At 43.2% G+C, this 23,107-nt stretch overlaps 1 protein-coding gene across 1 annotated transcript; it reads right to left on the bottom strand.

Annotated features, from left to right (window-relative positions):
• Positions 1-482: 482 nt before the first annotated feature.
• GABRD (gamma-aminobutyric acid type A receptor subunit delta) lies at positions 483-21,714 on the bottom strand. The gene is made up of 8 exons (XM_069078252.1): positions 21,604-21,714; positions 19,405-19,472; positions 17,810-18,030; positions 13,050-13,132; positions 10,094-10,231; positions 8,036-8,191; positions 5,581-5,792; positions 483-1,503 (listed from the first exon to the last, which is right to left on the bottom strand). The coding sequence occupies exons 1-8, from the start codon at positions 21,710-21,712 to the stop codon at positions 1,204-1,206; spliced, it is 1,287 nt and encodes a 428-aa protein (XP_068934353.1). The 5' UTR covers positions 21,713-21,714; the 3' UTR covers positions 483-1,203.
• Between the last annotated feature and the right edge of the window lie 1,393 nt (positions 21,715-23,107).

Raw genomic sequence — 23,107 nt, forward strand, 5'->3', positions numbered from 1 at the left:
GGGACATATAAGGGCTAGAATCAGCTCACACCTTTCTGGAGTTGTAGGGCACAAAGTTTGTACTAAGACTGAAATTGGTCATTTGAACATGACTGACCATGGAGATGTTTTCTCTGAGGGTTGAGTTGAGAATCATTCCTTTTTCCTCACAGCATTCTCTTCCCTGGTGATATCAGTGATTTTATTTAAGTTATAAATAGGACTAAAGATAGAAAAAAGAAATCCTCCACTATTTCATCTTTTTTTACTCTGGCCTTATAAAGTCAAGCCTGAGTCACAAAACAGGCAGAAGCAGGAAGGGGCAAGTTTTCATTCCACTCAAACGTTCCTCCTTTCCTTGTCGTGTTCAAAAGCATCACATGCCAGGCCCTCCTCCCCAGGGGTGCAGGCATCTCCTGCGGGCATGGGGACTAGGTAAGCTGTCACTGAAGAATGCAGCCCCCTTCTAAAAGAAATACTTTATTACATGCGGGGGCCAGAGATCAGCTGAGATTTTTTTTCTTTTTAACGTTTAATCCAAGATACACAATAACCACAGTGAGAACCCTCAGGTTCCCTCCCCTACCAGACACAACCAAACCCAAAGAACCTAGAAACAGAGAAGCATCCTGTGGGTCTAAAAACCCAGACCTTCCACAGGGTGCTCAGTCACCCAGAAGTCAAAAGGTCAGACCCCAAGTGAGAAAGGAATAGCCGGGACTGGCAAAGCCATCTATGTGACTGGGGAAAGTTTTTCCCTTTTCTGAGACTCAGTTTCCTTCTCTGTAAAATGAGAAGTGGGGAATTTAATGTTCTTTATAGTACCTTCTAGGATTCCAGAAACATTTTCTGCTGCTGTGACCCCAATCTGATCATCCTGGGGTAGCTTAGCATTTGGAGTTCATTCTTCAGGACCAGTATGAGTAGTAAACTGAGGACTTCAGAACTGGAAAAATGTTCCTCTGCCTGGTGAGTAGTGAGGTGAAGCCAGAGGTTTCAAAGGTTGTCTTTTTTTTCCTTCAGGGATTTTTTTCTCCTTCCACTTAAAAAATAAAAAAGTCAAAGGTACAAACCAGACCAGAAGTCCAGTGTCTCTTTGTAGCAGTGAGGTGAAAGCAGGGCTGGAGTGTCCAAAAGCTGCACCCACTAGCTCCAGAAGACGTGTGTGTGTGTGTGTGTGTGTGTGTGTGTGTATGCAATGTGTGTATGTGTGTGTGGCTGCTTTTACATGGTGTATGCCACCCAGTAGATAACATTGACAGCAGCAAAGGCTGCTGGGAACACTGCTCTGGCATAGACGTCTATGGTGTCAGCATCAATGGGCTTGAAAAATGACCTCAGGCCTCCCTTTTTTCTGGCTGTGGATCCCTCCTGCTTCTTCATCTCCCCTGTCTCCACTTCCACTGAGCGATAGGAGCCCATGAGGTTTCCTGGGATTTTGTGTTGGCGATGGGAAATGGCCAGCTCCTGATTGATACCCGCAGCAGAGAGGGAGAACAGCACGATAGCATTCTTCACATTGACCTGCAAGGGACCAGAGAGTCACAGACTGAGAGCTGGAAGGGACCCTGGATGCCACCGAGTCTAACCTCCTCAACTTATTTTTTTAACTAAACTTTATTTTCAATAAAAATTTTTCCGAGGGGAAAACTGAGGCCCAGTTAAGTGTCTTTCCTTGGGTCCTTCTCAGGCAGGATTTGAACCTAGGTCTTGTTGGCTTAAAGTCAGGAAGCCCTATGCATTATGCTATACTGCCTCTCCCTGGAGAATGTCAATTAGTGCTTGGGGAGGGAAAAAGGACCTGGCAGGATCTGTCTGCTGCTGAAGCACACACATTGAAACAGCCAGCCTGTCCCCACCCTTTTTGCCATTGTCCCAGAGATAGCAGGGTTGGCCCTGAGTCACAAAGGGCAGGAAATGATTCCTCCTAATCAGATAATTAGTCTGTTACATACACAAGTGCCCACTATGCACTGATGCTAAACCCTGGACTAAAGGAAGCACTAAGAAGAAAGCTGGATTTAGAAGGACAGAAGGTGAACACAGGGTCTTCCAGATCTTTAAGGGTCAGAATATCCCCCAGCTGGAAGGGGTTTCAGGGACCATTGAGTCCAATCCAGTTCTAAACTGGCCTCGACAACATTCCTGACAAAGGATCTACCAACTTCAGCTGGAAGAAGTCTCAGCTCCCCTGCAGTGATAGTAGACCCACTGCTACTCACCACCTGTGTGACCTAGTCAAGCCAAGAAGCATTTATCTAGCACCTACTATGTGCCAGTCACTGTGCTAACAGATGAGGGTATAAATACAAACTGGGGAAAAGTGCCTACTATGTGTCAGTCACTGTGCTACATAATGGGGATGTAAATACAAGCTGGGAAAAGCACTTACTATGTACCAGTCACTGCTAACTGATGAGGGTGTAAATACAAACTGGGGGAAAGTGCCTACTATGTGTCAGTCACTGTGCTAAAAATGATTGGGATGTACATATAAGCTGAGGAAGAAAAAAAAAAGTCCAGTCCTCAAGGAGCTTATATTCCACTGGGAGAAGACAACACATGATAGGGTGCTGAATTGTACTCATCTGCAAAATGGGTATGGCTTAGTAGAAATACAAGTACTAAATTTGGATCCATGGGACCTGAGTTCAAATCCCACATCTGCTTCTTACTACCTGTGTGGCCTTGAGCCACACCAGTCTCTGGGGATCAGTTTTCCAATCCTTAAAATCAAGATTTCAACAGTCTCATTTCTCTTACTAAGGGAGAAAAGAAGGGAAGGGAATGTGCATTTATTAAGCAATTATTATATGCCAGGAACAATGTTAAGCACTTTACAAATATTATTTCATGAACTTGTTTCCTGATCAATGTTTCTGAAGAGTTTGTCTTGCTTTCTGTTTCATGGTTTCTCAGAGATAGAATGGTTAACCACTGGGAGAATAAAAATAAAATAAAAGGAGGGGAAGAATCTAGAATCTGTGATCTGTGGATACTATGACTCGATGAACTCTATGGTCCCTCACAGCTCCAAATTTGTGGTCTTATGATCCTGCAACCTCCAATGCCCCTTTTAGACTTCATGGAAACTGGTCCTCTCTTACCTTCTCGATTTCTTATATCTTACTGCCCTCCATGTACTCTGTGACTCAGTGGCACTGGCTTCTCAACTGTTCCTCAGACAACACCCTCCATCTTTGAACTCTGGGCAATTTCTCTGCCTGTCCCCAAAGCCTGGAATGCGCTCACTCCTCATCTCTGCCTCTGGACTCCCTGGTTTCCTCCAAGTCCCAACTAATGTCTCACCTACGATAAGAAGCCTTCCATTTTCGTCCTAACTCTAAGTGCCTTCCCTCTATTGACTCTTCCTCATTTCTCCCGTCCGTAACTCGTTTGTACGCACGTAGCTCTTTGCGTGTTGTCTCCCCTATGAGATTGTGAGGTCCCTGAGGGCAGGGACTGTCTTTTGCCTTTCTTGGTGCCCCCAGTGCTTGACACAGTACCTGGCATGGAGTAGGTGCTTAATAAATGTTTGTTGCTATTTGCCTTTCTTTGCATCCCCAACATTTAGCAAGTGTCTGGTAAACAGCACGTGCTTAATACATTTTTTTTTGACTGTTGTTTGACTGAGGAAAATTTTTTCTGACATCAAGTGTGAATCTACTTTTCTTTTAACTTCCACCACTCGTGGTTTTGTCCTCTGGAAGCAAAGGAAATTGCGTCTGCTCCCCATGACATCCCTTCAAATGCCTGAAGTCAACTGCCATGTTCTCTACCTTGCACCCCCAGCCCGAGTCTTTTGTAGACAAAACAACCCCAGTTCCTTCAAATCAAGACTCTGAAAAAGGAAAGAAAGGATTCAGCCCCAGGAAAGCCAGAGATAACCCCACAGGGCCAGGCTTACTTATTTGGTTTTTTGTTTGGGCTGTGACTTCAGTTCTGTACCAGGCTCTCACTGAGCCAGCTCCTTTTGTCAGTGCAGACAACAGGCACCTACTCTCCCCCTTAGACCAGTGTTTGGGGAACTGAGAGGGCCAGTAACCACCACCTGAACTCTCTCCAGACCCCTCTTCCTTTTCCTAACGTGACTCATTGTTCACCTAAGAAACCTTTGTGTTCGCGTCCTCCTCCTCTGATTGGTGTCTCCCTCTCTGGGACCATGATTTCAGGAAGGACAACAGCTCTGCTTCACCTCATCTTGACTTGGACTCTTTCTCTGCATTGCTTCCCATCAGCTGCATTGTCCTTGTTTGGATGGCCTCCCTCACATTCCATCTTGCATCCCCCAAACCCCTTCATTGCTGTCTTCCCCTGTTAGAATGGGCGCTCCTTGAGGGCAGGGACTGTCTTGCTGGCTTGTATTTGTATTCTCAGTACTTAAGCCAGTCCCAGAAACATAGTAAGTGATTATTAACACTCCATCTATATTTATCATCTCTATCTCTATATATTTATCTATCTGTCTGTTCATCCAGCTGTCCATCCGTCTATCCATCTTATCTATCTATCCATCCTCCCTTTCATTCATCTTATGTATCATCCATTTATCTGTCTCTGTCCATCCCTCTATCCTTTCTTCTATCCATCTTATACACTTTCTATCCATTCATCCATCCTTCTATCCATCTTATATATCATTTATTTGTCTGCCTATCCATCCATCTTGTCATCTGTCCATCCTTCCTTCCTTCCCTCCATCTTATATATCATCTGTCTGTCTATCCATCTGTTCATCTTTCCATCAATCTATATTTATCATCTCTCTATCATCTCAATCTCCATGCATGTATTTATCTATTTGTCCATCTGTCTTTCTATCCTTCTATCCATCTTATATGTCCTCTCTCTCTGTGTCTCTGTCTCTCTCTGTCTCTCTGTGTCTCTCTGTCTCTCTGTCTCTGTCTCTCTGTCTCTGTCTCTCTCTCTCTGTCTCTCTCTGTCTCTGTCTCTGTCTCTGTCTCTGTCTCTGTCTCTTTCTCTGTCTCTGTCTCTCTGTCTCTGTCTCTCTGTCTTTGTCTCTCTCTCTCTGTCTCTCTCTCTCTGTCTCTCTCTCTCTCTTTCTCTCTCTCTCTCTCTCTCTCTCTCTCTCTCTCTCTCTCTCTCTCTCTCTCTCTCTCTCTCTCTGTCTCTCTCTCTCTCTTTCTCTCTCTCTCTCTGTAATACAGCTAAATAATCAGTGCATGTCAGAGGCATGGCTTGAACCCATGTTTTTCTGTCTCAAAGGCCCCCACACTACTTTCCTATTACCGTGTTCAGTTTGATTCAATAAGCATTTAGTACATGCCTATTATGGGAAGGGTCCCCGTGACAAGCTCTGCTATGAGCAATAAAAAGGAAAAGCTCTGTCTCTGCCCACCAGCAGCTTATATCACAAGCATCCTGGATGCCCATTCTCCTCCCATGTTGGCACAGGGACAACCAGCTCCCAGCCACTTATGCTGAGAATTGGCACTGGGCTGAAAGTCAGGCTGCACTCAGTGGGAGGGAAGGTACAGAGCAGCATCTAGGAGGGAAGAGGCCTGTGCCTGACCCTGGCTGCCAAGCAAAGGAAACAGCCTGCTGGAAAGGTCTCTGAATACCGCTCCCCAGGACACTCACCTCACTGCTCTGCTTGGTGACCTTCAGCTTGGCCTTCTGCTTTTTCATATAATCTGCATTGAAGTGGGCAAAGGCATACTCCACCAGTGCGGCAAACACAAACACATAGCAGATCCAGAAGTACACATCCAGTGCTTTGATGGCTGATGCCCGCGGGAGGGAAGAGCGGGCGCTGACCATCAGCGTGGTCATGGTCAACACTGTGGTGATACCTAGGAGACGACAGTCAAGAGAGCCAGTCAGGCAACCAGTCAAATCCAACAGGCATTTATTGGGAGCCTACTGTGTACAAGGCACTGTGGCAGTCACTGGGAAACACAAAGACAAAAAATAAAAACAGTCTTTGCCCTTAAGGAAAGAGGGAAGGAAGGAGAGGAGAAGGGAAAGAAGGAAGGGAAGAAACATTTATTAAGCACCTACTGTGTGCCAAGCACTGTGCTAAGTACTTAGCAAATAGTATCTCATTTGATCCTCACAGCCCTATGAGGTAGATGCTATCATCACTCCTCTTCTACATTTGAGTAAACCAGAGTACACATGTTAAATTACTTGACCAGGCTCACTATGTCTGAGGCTAGATTTGAACTCAGGGCTTCCTAACCCCATGTCCACTTGAGTGTCAGTGTGCCACAGTGGATAGAGTCCTGGACTTGGAGTCAGGAAGACCTGGGTTTGAAACTCTGGAAACTCGGATATTTCCTGGCTACGGAGCTAGAAAACAGATTTAGCCCTGGCTAAGTCATTTGATACTGTGAGTTTCATTTCCCTTATCTGTAACAATAGCACTCACAGGTGAAGATAAAATGAAATAATATTGGGAGGAGTTTTTTCAAATTTTAGAGGGCTACATAAATATGATTCATAAGAATCATTGCTTCATTTATAATGAATAACAACTACTAATAAAAATAAACCACTTAATCTCTCACTACATTGGACAGCTCTCAGAGATAACAAGTTGTGGGGTGGCTAGGTGGAGCAGCGAATAGAGCACCAGTCCTGGATTCAGGAGGACCTGAGTTCAAATCCAGCCTCCAACACTTAACACTTACTAGCCGTGTGACCTTGGACAAGTCACTTAACCCCAGTTGCCCTGCCCTCCCTCCAAAAAAGCAAAAAATAACTAAAAAAAAAAAGAGAAATTACAAGTTGAAGAGAAAGTACCAACATGCATTAGCAAAGGGAATGTCCTCACCCATGAGTTCTCTGCACCAATGAAATCTTGGATCTTGTCCCTATCCCTCTTGTTTTTGTTTTGTAGTTATTGTTGTTATGATTATCACATTCTATTGGGCGAAGGCAGTGTGGAAATGGAAATAGTATATGTAGGGAAATACATGTTCATTCAAAGAATGTGGAAAAGAGTACTAAGAGCTAAAGGGATCAAGAAAGGTTTCCCGTAAGAGAAGGCTTCTGGGAATTCTAAGGGGCAAATGTGGAGAGGAAATATAATCCAGGTATGGGAGATAGCCTGAGTAAAGAACAGAGGTGAGCTAAAGAGCTAAGATTAGGGAGTGACAAGCTGAGGAAACTGTATATTCTCTTAGAGGCAATAGGGAGTCAATGAGGGTTCTTGAGCAGAATAATAGTCTTAATATTAGTCTTAATAATTATTATTACATAAAAATATTAGTCTTAATAATAATAACAACTAGGACTTATGTAGCTTTTCAAGATTTACAGATTACTTCATTAATAATAATAATAATAATAATAACTCACATTTATATAGTACTTTAGGAGCTACAAAATGTTTTACACATTAAGATCAAATTTGGTCCTCACAACAATCATTATCATCCCTACTTTACAGATAAAACTGAGGCAGACAAAGGTTAAATGACTTGCCCAGGGTCACAGCTAGTAAGTGTTTGAGGTGGGATTTGAAGTTTAGCTCATGCATTCCAGAAGGCTCCAGGCTGAAACCTCTTAATAAATATGGTTCTTTTCTGGTGACTCCCTGAAGTCACCACTTATTGATACCAGTATTCTAGGGTCAGAGTCCCTTTCCCTCTCATTGTCCCTCCCCCTCCCAGGGCACTCAGATGTTTGCCAAGTGACTTATGGGTTGACATATATTTTTCCATAGTGAAGAAGGAGTGGTCCCAACCTTTCCCAACCACCCTTGGAAATTCAATTTTGTGAATGGTCATTGTGAGAACCATGGAACCCATCCTTCCTTTCCTTCATCCCAGAGGCAACATGGTATGATACATAGAGGATTAAATTCAGAGTCAGGAAGTCTTGAGTTCAAATCCCTCCTCAGATCCTTTCTAGCTGTGTGACCCTGGACAAGTCACTTCACCTTTGCCTCCATTTCCTCATCAACAAAATGAGGGTATTGGTCTAGCTGCCACTAAGGTCCCTTCTAGGTCAGGATCAGTGATCCTCTATCTCCTCCCTCTCTCATGGCCTTGTACTCCTGGCCCCTTCCCTGAGCTCACACCCTCCTTACCTAGTGACACTCTGGCAGGCACAGCAGACTGACTGATCCAGAAGGAGACCCAGGACATGGCAACCAGAAGGATGGAAGGCATATAGGATTGGATGATGTAGACACCTCGATTCCTCCGCAGGTTAAAGTGTAGACTGAGTCTGGGAAATTGGCCTGCTGTAAGACATACACATAAACCCCTGTTGCCTCGTGGCTCTTGGTCTCATCTGGCTACATAAGTGCAAGAGACAGTAGGTTCTTCTTCTCTCTGCCCAGTAGCCCCTTCAGAGAAGGCGGGTTTTTAGGTGGGACCCCTGCTAAGCTTCTGGCACATGGAAGGGGCTCCTGAGAGCCACAGACCCCTATCCCCTGCCCCAAACCTTAGTCCATTCTGGGTCACAAGATACTATCTCTTCCTTTTTTTCCTTTTTTCTTTCTTCTATAGTTCTTTCAAAGAGTACAGCCCTAGCAGAGAAAGCATGACAACCCTGAGCCCCCATGCCACATCTCCAACCCAAGCCTAGGAAAGTCTCATTACTCTCAAAAGATTCAGGAAATAGTGAGGTACAATGGAAAGAGTCAGGGAATGAGAGGTGAGGGCTCAGAAGACCTGAGTTCCAATCCTGCCTATGTAGCATAAGTGCCTCTGTGACTTTAGACAAGTCATTTCTATTTTCTTGGTCTTAGCTTCCTCCTCTTAAAAAGAGAGCATAGATCACTGATCTCTAAGGTCCTTTCCCTCTCTAAAGTTTTGCTCCTGGGACCTCTAGAGAGCCTTCTTACTTTGGATCTATAATCTTGTAGATTCCCGTCTCTCTGTAGGCATTCTATACCCATATTGTTGGCTTGCTTGGCCCAGACTGCTCAGTCATTAGAGGCTGAACAAACAGAGTCATTCCCAGAATCAGAGGATCCCATCATTGGATGGGGACTCAGTGGCTTTCTGGGTCCAACCACACCTGGCCAGGGCCATCCCTTACAAATGAGTATCTTTCTATCCTTTATTTGGAGACCTCCAGGAGGGAGGTGGTCCATTCCCAATAATAATGATGATGGTAGCTAGCATTTATATAACCCTTACCCTAAATTTGTGTAGAGGTTTGCAAAGGACTTTAAAAATATGAATTCATTTGATCCTCACAATCTTGGGAAACAGATGCTATTATTATTCCCATTTTTCAAACAATGAAACCAAGTCAGAAAGAGGTCAAGAGACCTGCCCAGGGTCAAATGACTAGTAAGTATGTAAGGTCATAACAGAATCCAAGTCTTCCTGAGTCTGGGTCCAGGGCTCTCTATATACTGTACCACCTGGCTGGCCCTAATGAAATTTGGGGCTAGCATTAATTGTCAGAAAGTTCCTCCTTGCTTCAAACCTAAATCCATGTCTCTATATCTTCCATTCATTCCTCTCGGTTCTATCCTCTGGGACCAAGAACAAATCTATCTCTTCCACATTACAGCCCTCCACATACTGGGAGATGGCTATCATGTCGCTCTCTAAATGTCCTCCTCTCCAGGCTAAACTTCCCCAGCTCCTCAACTGATCCTGCTACCACATCACTTCAAGAAATGTTGGATAGAATGTTGGCCTTGGAGTCAAGATCTGGGTTCAAACTTCACCTCTGATATTTTCATTCACTTCATCTTTCAAAGCCTCAGTTTCATCATCTGTCAGATGATGGGGTGAGGCTAGATGGCCTCTCTGAGATCCTTTCAGTTCCAGATCTAGGATATAGGATCCCTTCACCAACTTTGTTACCATCCTCTAGACATTCTCCAGATTATCAATGTCCTTTCTAAAATGGGTGCCCAGAACTGAACACAACACAGCAGAGTAGGTCCATCCAGGGCAAATTGGACACACCTGCCTTGGGAAGATCTCTCTGTACCTTTAGTTCCGGTGAAACCCAGAGTGGTCCTTGGATGAAGCAAAAAAGATTTAAGAGAAATAACTAATAGTCACCCTTCTGGAGCCTTGCTATGCTCTTATCATCAACTCCTATGAGCTTGGGCTTATTTTTTAATAAGTAAAGTTGGCCATCTCCATTATTGTCTGAACCAAGGAAGCCTTGTTACCAGATTTGAAGTTCATTAGCTCAGTGGTGAACTGGTAGTTGGTGATGGTGAACTGTGCCAACTGGAGCTTGTCTAAGCCATGAATTTGCTCCTGGTTTTCTGACCAGTAGTACACGATATCCTCGGAAGAGTAGCCATCTGCAAAGGGAAGCAGACCGATAGAACAGTGAAGGCTAGGCTATGAAGGCAGCTCCCCACCCGACCCCATGTGCTCTTCTGCCCAGGACCCACTGAAGATGGTGGTTCCCCCGTGTGTTTGAGATCGATGCTTCCCAAGGTAGGAAAAAGCAAGGTGCAGTGAAAAGAATTCTAGATTTGCTGTCAGAGAGCCTGAGTTCAAATTATGACTTTGCTATTGAAAACCTGTGGGGCTTTGGACAAGTCATTTCCTCTCTCAACCTATGTACAATGAGGAGGAGGTTAGGGTAGGAGACTTTGAGGTTCCTTCCAGCCCTTGATCAATGATAACATCTTCTGTTGGTGCTGAGGGTCTAGAAACCCAACAAATGGAGTTTCCCAATAGACAGACTCTTTGGGAACTCAGGAAGGAGTTTGCAGGCCCAGAGCAGATTCAGGGGAACCACCCCTTGTGTAAGTAGAGGACACTGGGGCTTCTTTCCAAACTCAGGCTGAGCTGGAAGCATCCCCAACTGAGCTCCAGAACTAGGAGGTGTGGGGATGATTCTTTGTGAGTCAATCTGTGTGATTACATTCTGGGAACTGCCCAGTGAGGGGAAAGTTTAGAGCAAGGTAAGGACTGGGCTTCTAAGGAATGTAGACCAGTACTTTGAGAGTCTAATTGTGGGATGGTTAGGGCATTGACCTTGGAGTCAGAAAGATCTGGTTTTGAATCCTTCCTCAGAAACTTATTAGCTGGGTGACCCTGGCCAGGTCCTTAGCTTCTCTATGGCTCGATTTCCTCATCTAGAAAACAAGGGCATTGGATTTGAGGATCTCCTAGATCCCTTTCAACTTCAGATCTCTGACTACTGGAACTAGGAGGCCAATGGCTATGGAGGAGGAGTGAAGTAAACGGTGTTTGGGTTGCTTGAGGAAGAAGAGTCACCCATTCTTGTCAAGAATTCACATTTCTATATGGCTTTAAGGGTTACAGTGTATCTTACCTATATTATTTCACTGGATCCTCACAATCACCCTGTGATGTTGCCATTTTACAGATGAGCAAATTTTGGTTCAGAGAGGTTTAGTTCTATTTTTAAATTTTTTTCCTTAACTCTTCTATTTTTTTTTCTTTCAACCCTGATCTATAATCTCATTGATTTGGGGAATTCCCAAGTGAGGAAAGTCCCTCTACAAAAGCAGCCTGCCACGTGCTCTTCAGTTTATAGTCTTGGAGATGACTTGCCCAAGGGTCCCACAACCAACATGGGAAAGAGGCAGGATTTGAATCCAGATCCTCCTGACTCTGAGACCAATTCTCCATACATTATGTACTCTGGCTCACCCAGGCCAGGCCAGTTCTGGTAATAGGAATGCATTTAGTACCTTGGAGAGTCTCTAGCTCCCTTCAGACAGTGCAGGTGCCACAAAAGGTCTAGATAAGACCTTTCCATATTTCTCTAGCTGTTAATGTCTCCTCCCTCTTGAAATTACTCTGCCATTTTTTTGGTATATGTTTTACATTTGCTTGTTTCAGTCCATGCTTTACTGGCCCATTCCCACCCACCTCCAGCAGAAAGTAAGCACCTAGCAAGTAAGAGCTAGGTTTTTTGTATTCTCTTTGTACCCCCAGTACCTAACACTGTACCTGGCACATAGTAAGTGTTTTATGAATACTGTTTAATTTTAGCTGGAATGTATCAAAATTCTCCTGTCTGTATTTGTCCTGAATGAGCTGCTAAGCGAAGCAGTCCTGGACAAAACCAAATCCCAAACAGCTGACGGGGCTCTCACATACCCCTAGAATATTTTTTTAGCTTTGCCCAGGATTATTAAGACAATTATAACAATTATTTAGACTGTTGAGAGGCAGCATGACACAGTGGTTAGAATGCTAGACTTGGAGTGAGAAATATCTTCATTCAAATCCCACCTCAAGCATTTACTAACCATGTGACCCTGGACAAAACATGTTAACCTCTGTGTGCCTCAGTGTCTTCATCTGTAAAATGAGAGGGTTAAACTCAGTGGTCTTTAGCTCTGATCTATTATCTTATAACTAGAAAGAAGAGGGTCCCCTGATCATGCTTCCTGCTCAGAATGAAAAACCCTATTTTGGGAGGTAGTTTCTAGCTTATGAAAAGCCCAAAATTAGCATCACCTTTAATTCATTATCTTGAGGTTGGCCTATATCTGTCACAAGCATCTGGGCAAGAAGGTTCAGGATGGGAGCTCAGAACCATAACTGGGACACGGTGACTGGGGCTTTGCATCAGGATGCCTATATACCAGGAAGCATAGTTCATTTCCATTGTAGGCTTCTGACCTGCCAGTCAATTACACCATAGTTACCTGTCCCATGACCTTATTCTTTCAACTCAGAATTGGGACAAATCACCAAAGTCTCATTGCCATCAGATGCTCTCCTGGGGCCTGAACCCTCTCACTCCTGCATCCCTCTTCCCTGTCTGCCATTTTCCAAGGGTTAATGGGTTAGGGATCACCAACTGCTTTGCAGAGACATGGGTTAGACTCTATGGAAGATCAGCCATCCCACCCCTGGCATGACCACACCTGAGCAGGGTGAATCTATCATCATGCCCCTGTTAATAAAATTTTCCCCTAGAGGGAAGGAAAAGACCCTTTTGGGAAGAGAATAATGATTCAATTTCCAAACCCTTTTTGGTGAAATTTGTCCCCGCACAGCAAAATTGCTAGTTATGATTCTGTCTGTATTTGCAGGAAGGTATGGGAGGAAATACAGGCTTTAGGCTGAAGCTTCCTGCCCCTATGAAGAGGTTTCCAGCAGGGTCTAGGCTGCTTAACTGGGACTTACAGCTTTCCAGGTCTAGCATACACTCCTGCTCATCCATGGGATACTTGGACAGGTCCATGTCACAGGCCACAGTGGAGGTGATTCTGTACCCAGGGAAAAAAACAAGAGGAAAGAGAGGATTAGAAATAGGGAAGGGGACATTCCTTCATTCATCTTTCATCCCTCAGAAGAGAACTGGGAAGGCCATGATCAGGGAATAGGAAGCACCCACCAGGTGGTTTCATTACTAATCACCGGACCGTCACTGACTTGTGGAATGACTGGGTATCTCACTTGACCCTTTGGTGACTATGATTGTGAGGGGTGACAGACATCTGGATGAAAACCAGAAATCCAGCCAACCAATTAACAATGAGGAGGGAAAGAGGAAATGGACCCTTTTGGGAAGAGAATACCTGATTTAACTTTCAAACATAAATCAGGGAGAGAGGCGAGGGTTGCTATTTAATATGGTACCCCAAGGATGGTGGGAAGGATAAAACTGGAAACAAAGTTAATATCTATTGATTAAGAATGTCTAGACAAATAGTGGTACATGTATGTAAGAATATTACCTCACTACAGAAATGCTGATGCATATGAAGAATCCAGAGAAGCATTAGAAGACTTATATGAACTGATACAGAACAAGGCCATGCTTCATCCCCCCTCCCCAATTGCTAGTGTCCTCTCTCCCAAACTATTTTGTATTTCACTTCTTTGTAGATATTTGTATTTTGTTGCTGTTGTTCACTTATTTTTCAGTTCATGACCCTATTTAAGGTTTTCTTGTCGGAGATACTCAAACAATTTGCCATTTTCTTCTCCAGTTCATTTTTACAGATGAGGTAATGGAGACAAAGAGGGTTAAGTGACTTACCGAGAGTCATACAACTAGTAAGTATCTAAGACCAGATTTGAATTTAGGAAGATGAGTCTTCCTGACTCTAGACCCATCACTCTATCCACCAGTTTGCCCTATATTTGTACCTATATATTTGTATACATATGCATCCATGAAACATGATACAGTGGATAGAAGGCTTATCTTAGAGTTAAGACCAGAGTTCACACCTGACACTGAGACACTTAACTAGCTGTATGACTCTAGGCAAGTCACTTAACCTCTGTTTGCCTCTGTCTTCTCATCTGTAAAATGGAGATAACAATAGCACTCACTTCTCAAGGTTGTTGTGAGGATCAAATGAGATAATTAATGTAAAGGGCTTTACATAGTGCCTGTGCATGGGACGTGCTACATAAATGTTAGCTACCATCATCATCACTATTAACTTGTATCCCTCATTAGAATGTACTCATTGTGAGTAGGGATTGTTTCATTCTTTATACTTTTCTCCCCATTGACTAGCATGGTGCCTGGCACATAGTAGGGGTTTAATATATATTTGTGGATTGATTGATTGAAATAAACAGAACCAAGAAAACTACACACACATAACTACAACAATATTAAAAGAAAGAACAATAAATAATGAAATAGAATGTTGTATAATTATAATGGCTAAGTTTAGCCCCAGAGAATATTTTTTAAAAATGAACCCCTTTCCTTCTTTGCACAGGGGTTGGGGGTGCAGCAGAATGACTGTGGGATGATCTATACAATGTCAGGGTCAGTTGAAGGTTTAGATAAGTTTTTTTAAATAAACATTTAATTCAATAAATATTTATGAGGCATATATTTACTGTGTGCTAGGCACACAATAAATATTCAATAAATATTTATGAGGAAAATATTTACTGTGTGCTAGGCACTATGCTAAGTGCTGGGGATACAAAAAAGAGGCAAAAAAAAAAAAAACAGTCCCTGGGGGTAGAGTACCAGTGCTGGAGTTAGGAGGACCTGAGTTCAAATCTGGCCTCAGACGTTTACTAGCTGTGTGACCCTAGGCAAGTCACTTAACCCCAAATTGCCTCAAGAAAGAAAGAAAAAGATAGTCCCTGACCTCCAGGAGCTTACAGTCTAATGATTTTCCTTTTTCTTTTTCATTCAGTTACAAGGAATGACTTGATAAGTCTGAGGGAGGAGAAAGAAAGGGGAAGAACATATTCAGAAATAAAGGTGATAGAAAAACAAAAGATAACTTTTCTTTCAGGAATTCCTAGCTTCTAATATGGATATGTTTTGCATGACTGCCCATATATAATCAATATCATATTGCTCAACTGCTCAAAGGGTGGAGGAGGGAGTGGAAGGGAAGGAGAGAATTTGGAGCTCAAATCTTTTTAAAAAATGAATGTTAAAAATTTTTAATGTAATTGGGAAATATTTAATAAAATAAAAATATTTTTTTTTAAAAAGAATTCTTAGCTTTCTTCACAGCACAGCTCAGGGGCTACCTCTTACATAAGACTCTCCTTGAGCTCCTTACTATCAATAAAGCTGTCAATAAAATTTTTACTTACAAACAAAATAGAATTCTTAGATCATGAATTCATACTGTAGACTTTTCAATGATTTAATATGAAACTTATTTTTTATCTCTAAATAAAAATTCAGGAAGATAATAATAGGAATGGTCTACCTAAAATTACTTTGTACTTAGTTTGTATACATTTTATTTTTATTTATCTGTATACATATTATACCCCATTCCAGTTCCCTATTGTAAGCTCTTTAAGGGTAGGGGCCATATTCATTTTTGTCTTTTATTCACAGTGCCAACCACAGTGCCTGGCCTATGGTAGGCACCCAATAATTACATGTGGGATTGAACAGAACTTTTAAAAATTCAAACCATTTTTGAATTTCTTCATAAATAACAGTTAAGAAGCATACTTCTAGATTCTTCTAAATTTAAAAAAATCTAGTGTTTTGTTTTGTAGGGGGGAAGGCAGGGCAATTGGGGTTGTGACTTGCCTAAGATCACACAGCTAGTTAAGTGTTAAGTGTCTCAGACTGGATTTGAACTCAGGTCCTCCTGACTCCAGGGCCAGTGCTCTATCCACTGCACCACCCAGCTGCCCCATGACTAGTTTTTTTTTTTTGCTGTTGTTTCCATTTGCATGTGTATTGCTGAGTAGACAAAGCTGAAGTCTTAGCTTCTCCATCTTCCCGGGTTCAGAATATCATTGTGGGTCAGAGATGATAGAGTCAGGCTCTGGATTATAGCAGAGGAGTGCAGTATTAGGATCTTCCTCTGATGTTCAGAAAAATTTTCCAACAGGAGAAGGGAAAGGACACTTTGTGGAAAAAGAATGCTGGTTCAATTATCAAGCATACATTAGCAAGGAAAGGGAATGTCGCTATTTACACTACCATTCCCACAGTGCTCTTCTCCAGGGTGCTGAAATTCAGAGGCTACAAAACCTCAATGATTTAAAAAGATTTTCCAATTTTAAATTTTGTTATATTTATATTTTGATAGCACCCATACCCCTTCAGCAGCATAGAAACAGCTGAGCTAAGTACTCACTTAGCAAGGATAATTAGTTAAAATAAAAGACAAGCAGATGTCATACTTCCTTTCCCCAGAAGCTGCATCCCAGGTGAACTCCCTTCACAGTTGGCTGCCTCTCCAACAAAGACCTCAGAGTACATTCTAGAGCAGAGGATCAAACATATACCCATAGGCTACAATGAGGCCAACAATCTTTTGGAGTTTGACCAGAACCAGATTAAAATTGGGGAAAATTTAACAAAATAAATAAAATGTGATAGAACATATATAATGGTAATATGGGTTTTTTAAAATATGCTGCCAATATGCCAACCACATGGGATCGATCCTTATATATAATTTAGTGACCATTTCTATTTGAGTTTGACACCACTGCTCTAGGGTCTTTCAATGCCATCAACTGATTATCCCCAAGGGGATAATCTACTTGGCAATGGAGGGAGTCCTATGGTAGATCTGACCTGGCTGGTAATTAGAGGGTGAGTATCTTAAAGACCATATCCCCCCTCTATAACCAGTCAGACCCCAAGGCTCTACCAACTTCTGTCTTGACCATCAGGCAGCCCTGTCATGTGCATACATTCCTCTTTCCTCCTTTCCCTAGTCTTGTTTTTAACCTCTTGCTGAAAGATTGATAAGTAAATCAACAATACTATTTGTTCAGTGACCATTTACTGCATGATAGCTCCTCTTAGAATCTCTGTGATTCAGAATCTAAGGCTGTCTGGGCCAACACTCTCTTCCCTGGCCACTGCTCTCTAATCTCCCATATCTATCCTTGTTAGTTCCACCCTTTCTGTGTCCCTGTCCTTTGCAAGCCCACTCTGCCTTTGTGTCCTGTTCCTTTCCTTTCATATTCCTGTTCCTTTCATATTATACTGTGATCTCATTTAAAAATTATTTGTATTTTGAAAACTATGCACTTGTAAACACCTTGAAGGCAGAGACTGTTTTGTTTTTGTCTCATATCCCCCAAACCTGCTTAATAAATGCTTGTTCAACTTAATTGAACTGCATTGAATTTGTCTTCATTCCTTCTTGTGTTATTTTGACATTGTGGATTACCCAAGTTGCTTTGATCAGGCAGCAGTTTCCCCCTGCTCATCCTGTACATAGAATTCTGGAGCTGTTGTTATTGTGTTTGTCTTTTGTTCTTGAAGAGGACCATGACATCAGGTTGATGACATGACTTGTAATTAGAGTGAGAGAGAGCTGTGCAAGGTCACCAGCCTTACTTTCTCCTCCAGAGCCATCTGGGTCCAGTGGCCAGAGAGTCATTAGGACAACTGGAGATGTCTCAGAATGCAATGGGAGATCCTGACCCTTTTAATGTGAGCCATTGTGTGTGGATGGGGACCTTACCTGATACTGTATAAAATCACCCCATTGGGTTGCAGCCGAATAAGCTTATTTTCCACTGTTACATCATGAAACCAGGCTGACTTTGCATTGACAATGAAGGTGTCTGGGAGCCAGAGCTTGTCCACAAAGCGGCTGTCTAAGCCCAGAGTTTCATTGGTGTGGTTGTAAGACAATCGGCAATCTCGCCAGCTCTGATGCAAGAATACGGTCATGGTGTACTCCTGGAGTGGGAGAAGGGAGAAAGAAACCAGAGGCCACAAATTACCCCTACATTCTCACTTACTGTGGCCAGAATCCTGGAATCTCAGAGTTAAAAGAGACCCCTGAGTCCACCAAGTCCAACCCGCATTTGGACAAGGATACCCTCTCCAGCATCCCTAGTCATCCATCCTTTGCTTGAACACTTCCAATGATGGGGAACCCACTATTTCCCAAGGCATTGTATGCCTCTAACTCAGGAAAATTTTCTTAACATCAAGCCCAAATTTGCTTCTTTCTACCTTCCACCCATTGCTACTGGTTCTGCCCCCTGAGGCCAAGCAGAACCTGGCTAATCCCCCTTTTGAAGACAGCTCTCATATCTCCTTTAAGGCTTTTCTTCACCCCACCAAAAATCCCAAGTTGCTTTGATCTATCCTCATATGGTCTGACCTCTAAGCCCTTCACCATTCTGTTACCCTTTTGTAATGGGAATGTAAATTTTGAAGATCTTTCCTGCCCCTAGGCTAAAGTGCACCTGGAGCCTGGGGTGAGAGGCTTGTTTTTCAGTAGATACTTCTTGATTGGCCAGTGAGTCAATAAGGTTGTTACATTCTCTGAGCCAGGAGAAGGCTATATAAGCCCTGATGTGTAGCTTTGTTTTGGGGTTCACTTTGAGAAGTGTTCTGTGATTTGATATGGATTATGGGAAGCCGTTGTCCTGAGCCCCCCCAGCTTTGAAAAAACCCAGATGTTGAAACCCAGATGTTGACTGGGTATGGATGTAATGGTTAGACAGTTTGAAATCTGTCTACTAGATCAGTTTCTGTCTTGATAATTATGTCTGTGTACTTTGAAGTTCGGGGTGCTGACCTTTTCCCCTGAACAAGGTAAACAATATATGTCTGACTGATTAAAGTAAGCTTGTTAACCCATTTTGAGTTGCTTTCCTTTATCAAAGCAGATCCAAGAACCTGTGGTGTCAGCAAACCCTGAGGACCCTTGGGGTGCTTGCTGCTACACCTTTCCAAACACTCTACAGCCCAGCAGTATCCTCCTTCAAGGTCATGCCTATAACCAAGCACAGTGCTTCAGGCATGGTCTGACAAGGGCAAAATTCAACGAGTCCATCATCAATTCACTAGTCCTTGATGCTACTTCTTGTAATGCGTTTAAGATGCATTAACTTTCTCAGTTGCCTTATTACCCTCATGACTCATGTAGGACTTGGAGTCCACTCATATCCCTAGATATTTTTCAAGTGAATTGCTGTTTACTTATGCTTCCCCCACCTTGCCACTTAAATGTCTGCCACATGATGAAGGCATTCAAGGGGGCAGAGGGATAGCCTATCTAAGGATGGTCAATGAGAGGGAGCAGCAACAGGATAAAGTTACCATGTTAGCTTCTGATATGTGGTCAATGCTGGCGACCTCAAGGGCAAGAGCCACATTCACAGGAGGACCTGAAAGAAGCGAAAAAGCAATGGAGAAATTATTTGTGCTGGGCGGTCCCCATCCCCCACTGCATCAGAGACAGGAAAGCCAGCCCATCTGTTCCCATCGCCAGGGAGTTTAGATACCCAAGCACAGGTTTCCAAAGAATCCTGCACCAGAGACAGGAGCCAGCATTGGGCCCTGGCCAACAGAGAGTCCTTGGACTCAACAGAAATAATGCAATTACTTGTATTTCAATATTCAAGGATCTGGGATTTTGTTATGATGGGGAGTCCTTCCCACCTCTAATGGATACAGATTCCAAAACCTATCTGCCTTTGTGTTCATTTTCAGGATCTATTATGACCCAAAGCTACAACAACCACCTGTCCCCTTTGGCCAATCTGGTGATAAGCCTTTCTGCTCTTAGCTAGATTCTTCTTTGCACTGAAGACAAGCAATTCATTACTGAACCCATACTTGAAGTCCCTCCAGCTTGGAAGGGCCTGCCAGAGCTTGCATGTATCATGGCAGAGTGGGAGAGGTACTGCAGTAATTTCTAATGCCAGTGCATTGGGAAGAATGCTGACTTGGGAATCAGATGACCCAGGTTCGAATCCTGATGCTGGATAACCTTGGGGAAGACCCTTGGCCTTTCTATCCCACTGCTTTTTGAGATGGGCCCATTCCTCAGAGACTAAGATCAGCTCTGGATTTGGACTAGTCCCCAGTTAGAGACTACTCTGTAAGAGTAAGCATTTCCTCAAGTACAAAATGAGGGGGCTAGACTCAGTAACCTCTCATGTCTCTTCCAACTCTGCATCTATGATCCAATGATCTCTTGATTCTTCCAGCTACTAATTCCTTCTTCCTCCTCTCTCACCAAAATTCACCCTGTATTCATTTTGTATATACCTGCATGTATATGTATATGTGTGTATATGTGTGTATGTGTGTGTTGCTTGCCCCAGCTAGAGTTTAAGCTCCTTGAAAGCAGGGACTGTTCTATTTTTGTCCTTATGTGCCTAGTGACCAGCAGTGTCATATATAGTAGATGTTTAGTAAATGGCCTTTGGATAGATTAACTGATTGATTAATAGCACCTTAAGGTTTGCAAAGCACTTTTACAAATATCTCATTTGATCCACACCACAAGCCTGGGAGGTAGGTGCCATTATTATTTCCATTTTACAGATGAGGAAACTGAAATGAACAGAGGTTAAATGACTTACCCAGGGTCTTATAGCTGGTAATTGTCTAAGGGTGGATCTGTACCCAGGTCTTCCTAACTCTAGGTCAAGTTCAATCTATGAATCACCCAGAGCACCTCGATGACGCATACCATATCTAGAAATCCTCCACTAAATTCCCAAGTAACTTTTTTTTTTTGTTTAGCCCTTTGGCTTTATCTAGGTAGGCATCTTTCCATTATGGAAACTCTCTATACCAGCATCTATTGGCATGTAACTTAGTGTCTTAGATTGTTGCCTAGGGACATTGAGCAGACAGCCAGACTATGTCAGAGGCAGGATTGAAACTTGGGTCTTCCTGGCTCCTAGGCTAGACTTTAATCCATTACACACTCTGTCTTTCAAGTAAGATAATAATAGCCACGATATGATAAGAATCCTATAATGTTAGAACTTCAAGGGCCTTAGAGATCATTTAGTCATTTTAGAGAGGAGAAAATGAAACCCTCAGAGGGGCCCTGACTTGCCTTGGGTCACATGGTGATTTAGTGGGAGAACCATTCTAACAGTAGTACATTCTTTCTTTTCATCACACTGTACTGATTTTTTCTCCCCTTACAATGTTAATTTGTAGTTATTGGCTCTGGGGACATACACAAGGCAAACTTGGGCTGATAGAGGAGGAGCCAGTAAGAAATCTGGAGGCTGTCTACCCAGCAATCTATGCAAGGAACTGTCCATTTCCCAGAGTTCTGAAATAAAGGGACATCCTCTTACTGGGTGATCTATAATTGGGCAATAGCCCAAATCCAGAGCCTACCTCAGTCCCTGAGGAATGGGCTAGCCATTACCCATCTAAGAAAGCTGTGGGACACATATTGCCAAACACAGGGCCTCAGTGTCAATGGACTCAGGATGAAGAATCCTTCCTTCCCTTTCCCCACCCCATCCCCAAATGTCCCTGTATTACCTCCAATACCGGGTCTAAAATTCCGGGCATAGCCTTCCATTAGATCATCCAGATTGGGGAGCCAGGATATTTCAACATTAGAACCTATGTAATCTCCAATGTCATTCATTGCTCTGGACAGAGAGAAAAAGAAATTAAAGTATACTTCATTGGTGGAAATGACTGCAGAAGATACTCTTGGGAGGTGTTGGTAGAAGAGCAGGATTTGCTTTCTTAGCAAAGGGTGCAAATACTCTCATATTATAGAAAGTATTCACTTACTCAAGAACTTGTAGTGGCTCCCAATTGTCTACCCTCCCCATTATTCCATTCAAAAAAATCACAAAATCTCAGAGTTGAAATCTCAGCAGCTAGTCAATCCAACCATAGCCAGCCCCCCCAAATTCACTCTATTGTATTCTTGACAAGAGGTCATCCAGCCTTGTCTTTCAAATGGGGGGGGGTGAGTGGTAAGCCCATTCCACTTTGGCAAAGTTCTAATTCAGGAAATCTTTACTAAATACAAGCCTAAATTTGTCTCTCTGAAACTTCCATTCATTGTTACTGGTTCTTCCCCCTGGGGCTGAGCTGAACAAATCTAATCCCTTTTCCATGTGACAACCCTTCAAAACCTTGCAGGGCAGCAATTCCATCACATGCCCCCCTGAGTCTTTTCTTCCCCAAGCTAAACATATCCAGTTGTCTCCCCCACCCCCAGCCAGGAAAGCACTGGAAAATTGGCAAATAAGCCAGAGGGACTGAGACAGCATCTTTACAGCTGCCTTTCCCCCAAATAGTCCCCAAATGGAGCACAGTCTCCTCAGCTGTAAGGTACAAGGCAAAAAAAAAAAATCCTAGTTCTTTTCATAGATTCAAGGACTCGCTGGAGCAAAGCAGGAAAGGTCTTCCAAAACTATCAAGCCCAATCGCCTCCATCAGCCAAGGACAGCTTGGGGGCCAACTAGTAAAATCCCTTCGTTTTTAACTTTTTAGCTAACACTTACATAGTAATGTGCCAGGAACTGTGTTAATCCTCTGCATTGATTATTATCTCTATTTGACAGTTAGGGAAACTGAGGCTCAGGGTTTCTCATTTTGGGTGGCAGCAAGATTCAAGCCCAGTGTCTTTCTGACTCCAAGTCCAGTGCCTTGCCACTATACTATGATGCCTGTTCAGAGTACTGAGATTCACAAAGAACCCAGGCGTCTGGAAGTCAGGAAGCACCCAGATCCTAAGATCATTTATAATGAACCAGAATAAGGGCTTAGAGACCCACTAGCCCCACCATGGTGGAGTCCATGGTGGAGAGGAGCTGGCAGATGGCTGAGGGTCCAAATGTTCAGCTAGCTTAACAGAGGCTGCAGGAGGGGGCAAAACATGGCACCCTATGCAGGGAGATCCTGCCCCACCCCACATGGTATATTAGACTCCTTTATCCCTGCTTCTTCCTGGGCACTGAACTCCCCCCACAGTCCCCTACTCCATGTCTCTTCTACCTGGCACTGTGATATGGTTCCAGTATTT

This window comes from Petaurus breviceps, unplaced genomic scaffold, assembly GCF_028583685.1.
Source record: "Petaurus breviceps papuanus isolate PSGF00001 unplaced genomic scaffold, PetGlider_PUasm1.0 91041, whole genome shotgun sequence".
Classification (NCBI taxonomy): domain Eukaryota; kingdom Metazoa; phylum Chordata; class Mammalia; order Diprotodontia; family Petauridae; genus Petaurus; species Petaurus breviceps.

What these genes read in the sequence shown, in the direction of transcription:
- GABRD (XM_069078252.1), bottom strand. Translation starts at nt 21,712, where the DNA reads ATGAATGACATTGGAGATTACATAGGTTCTAATGTTGAAATATCCTGG. An exon ending in ACATATCAGAAGCTAACATG is followed by an intron (nt 18,031 to 19,404) that starts GTAACTTTATCC and finishes CTCCCACTCCAG; the next exon opens with GAGTACACCATGACCGTATT. An exon ending in TCACCAAGCAGAGCAGTGAG is followed by an intron (nt 1,504 to 5,580) that starts GTGAGTGTCCTG and finishes GGTCCCTTGCAG; the next exon opens with GTCAATGTGAAGAATGCTAT.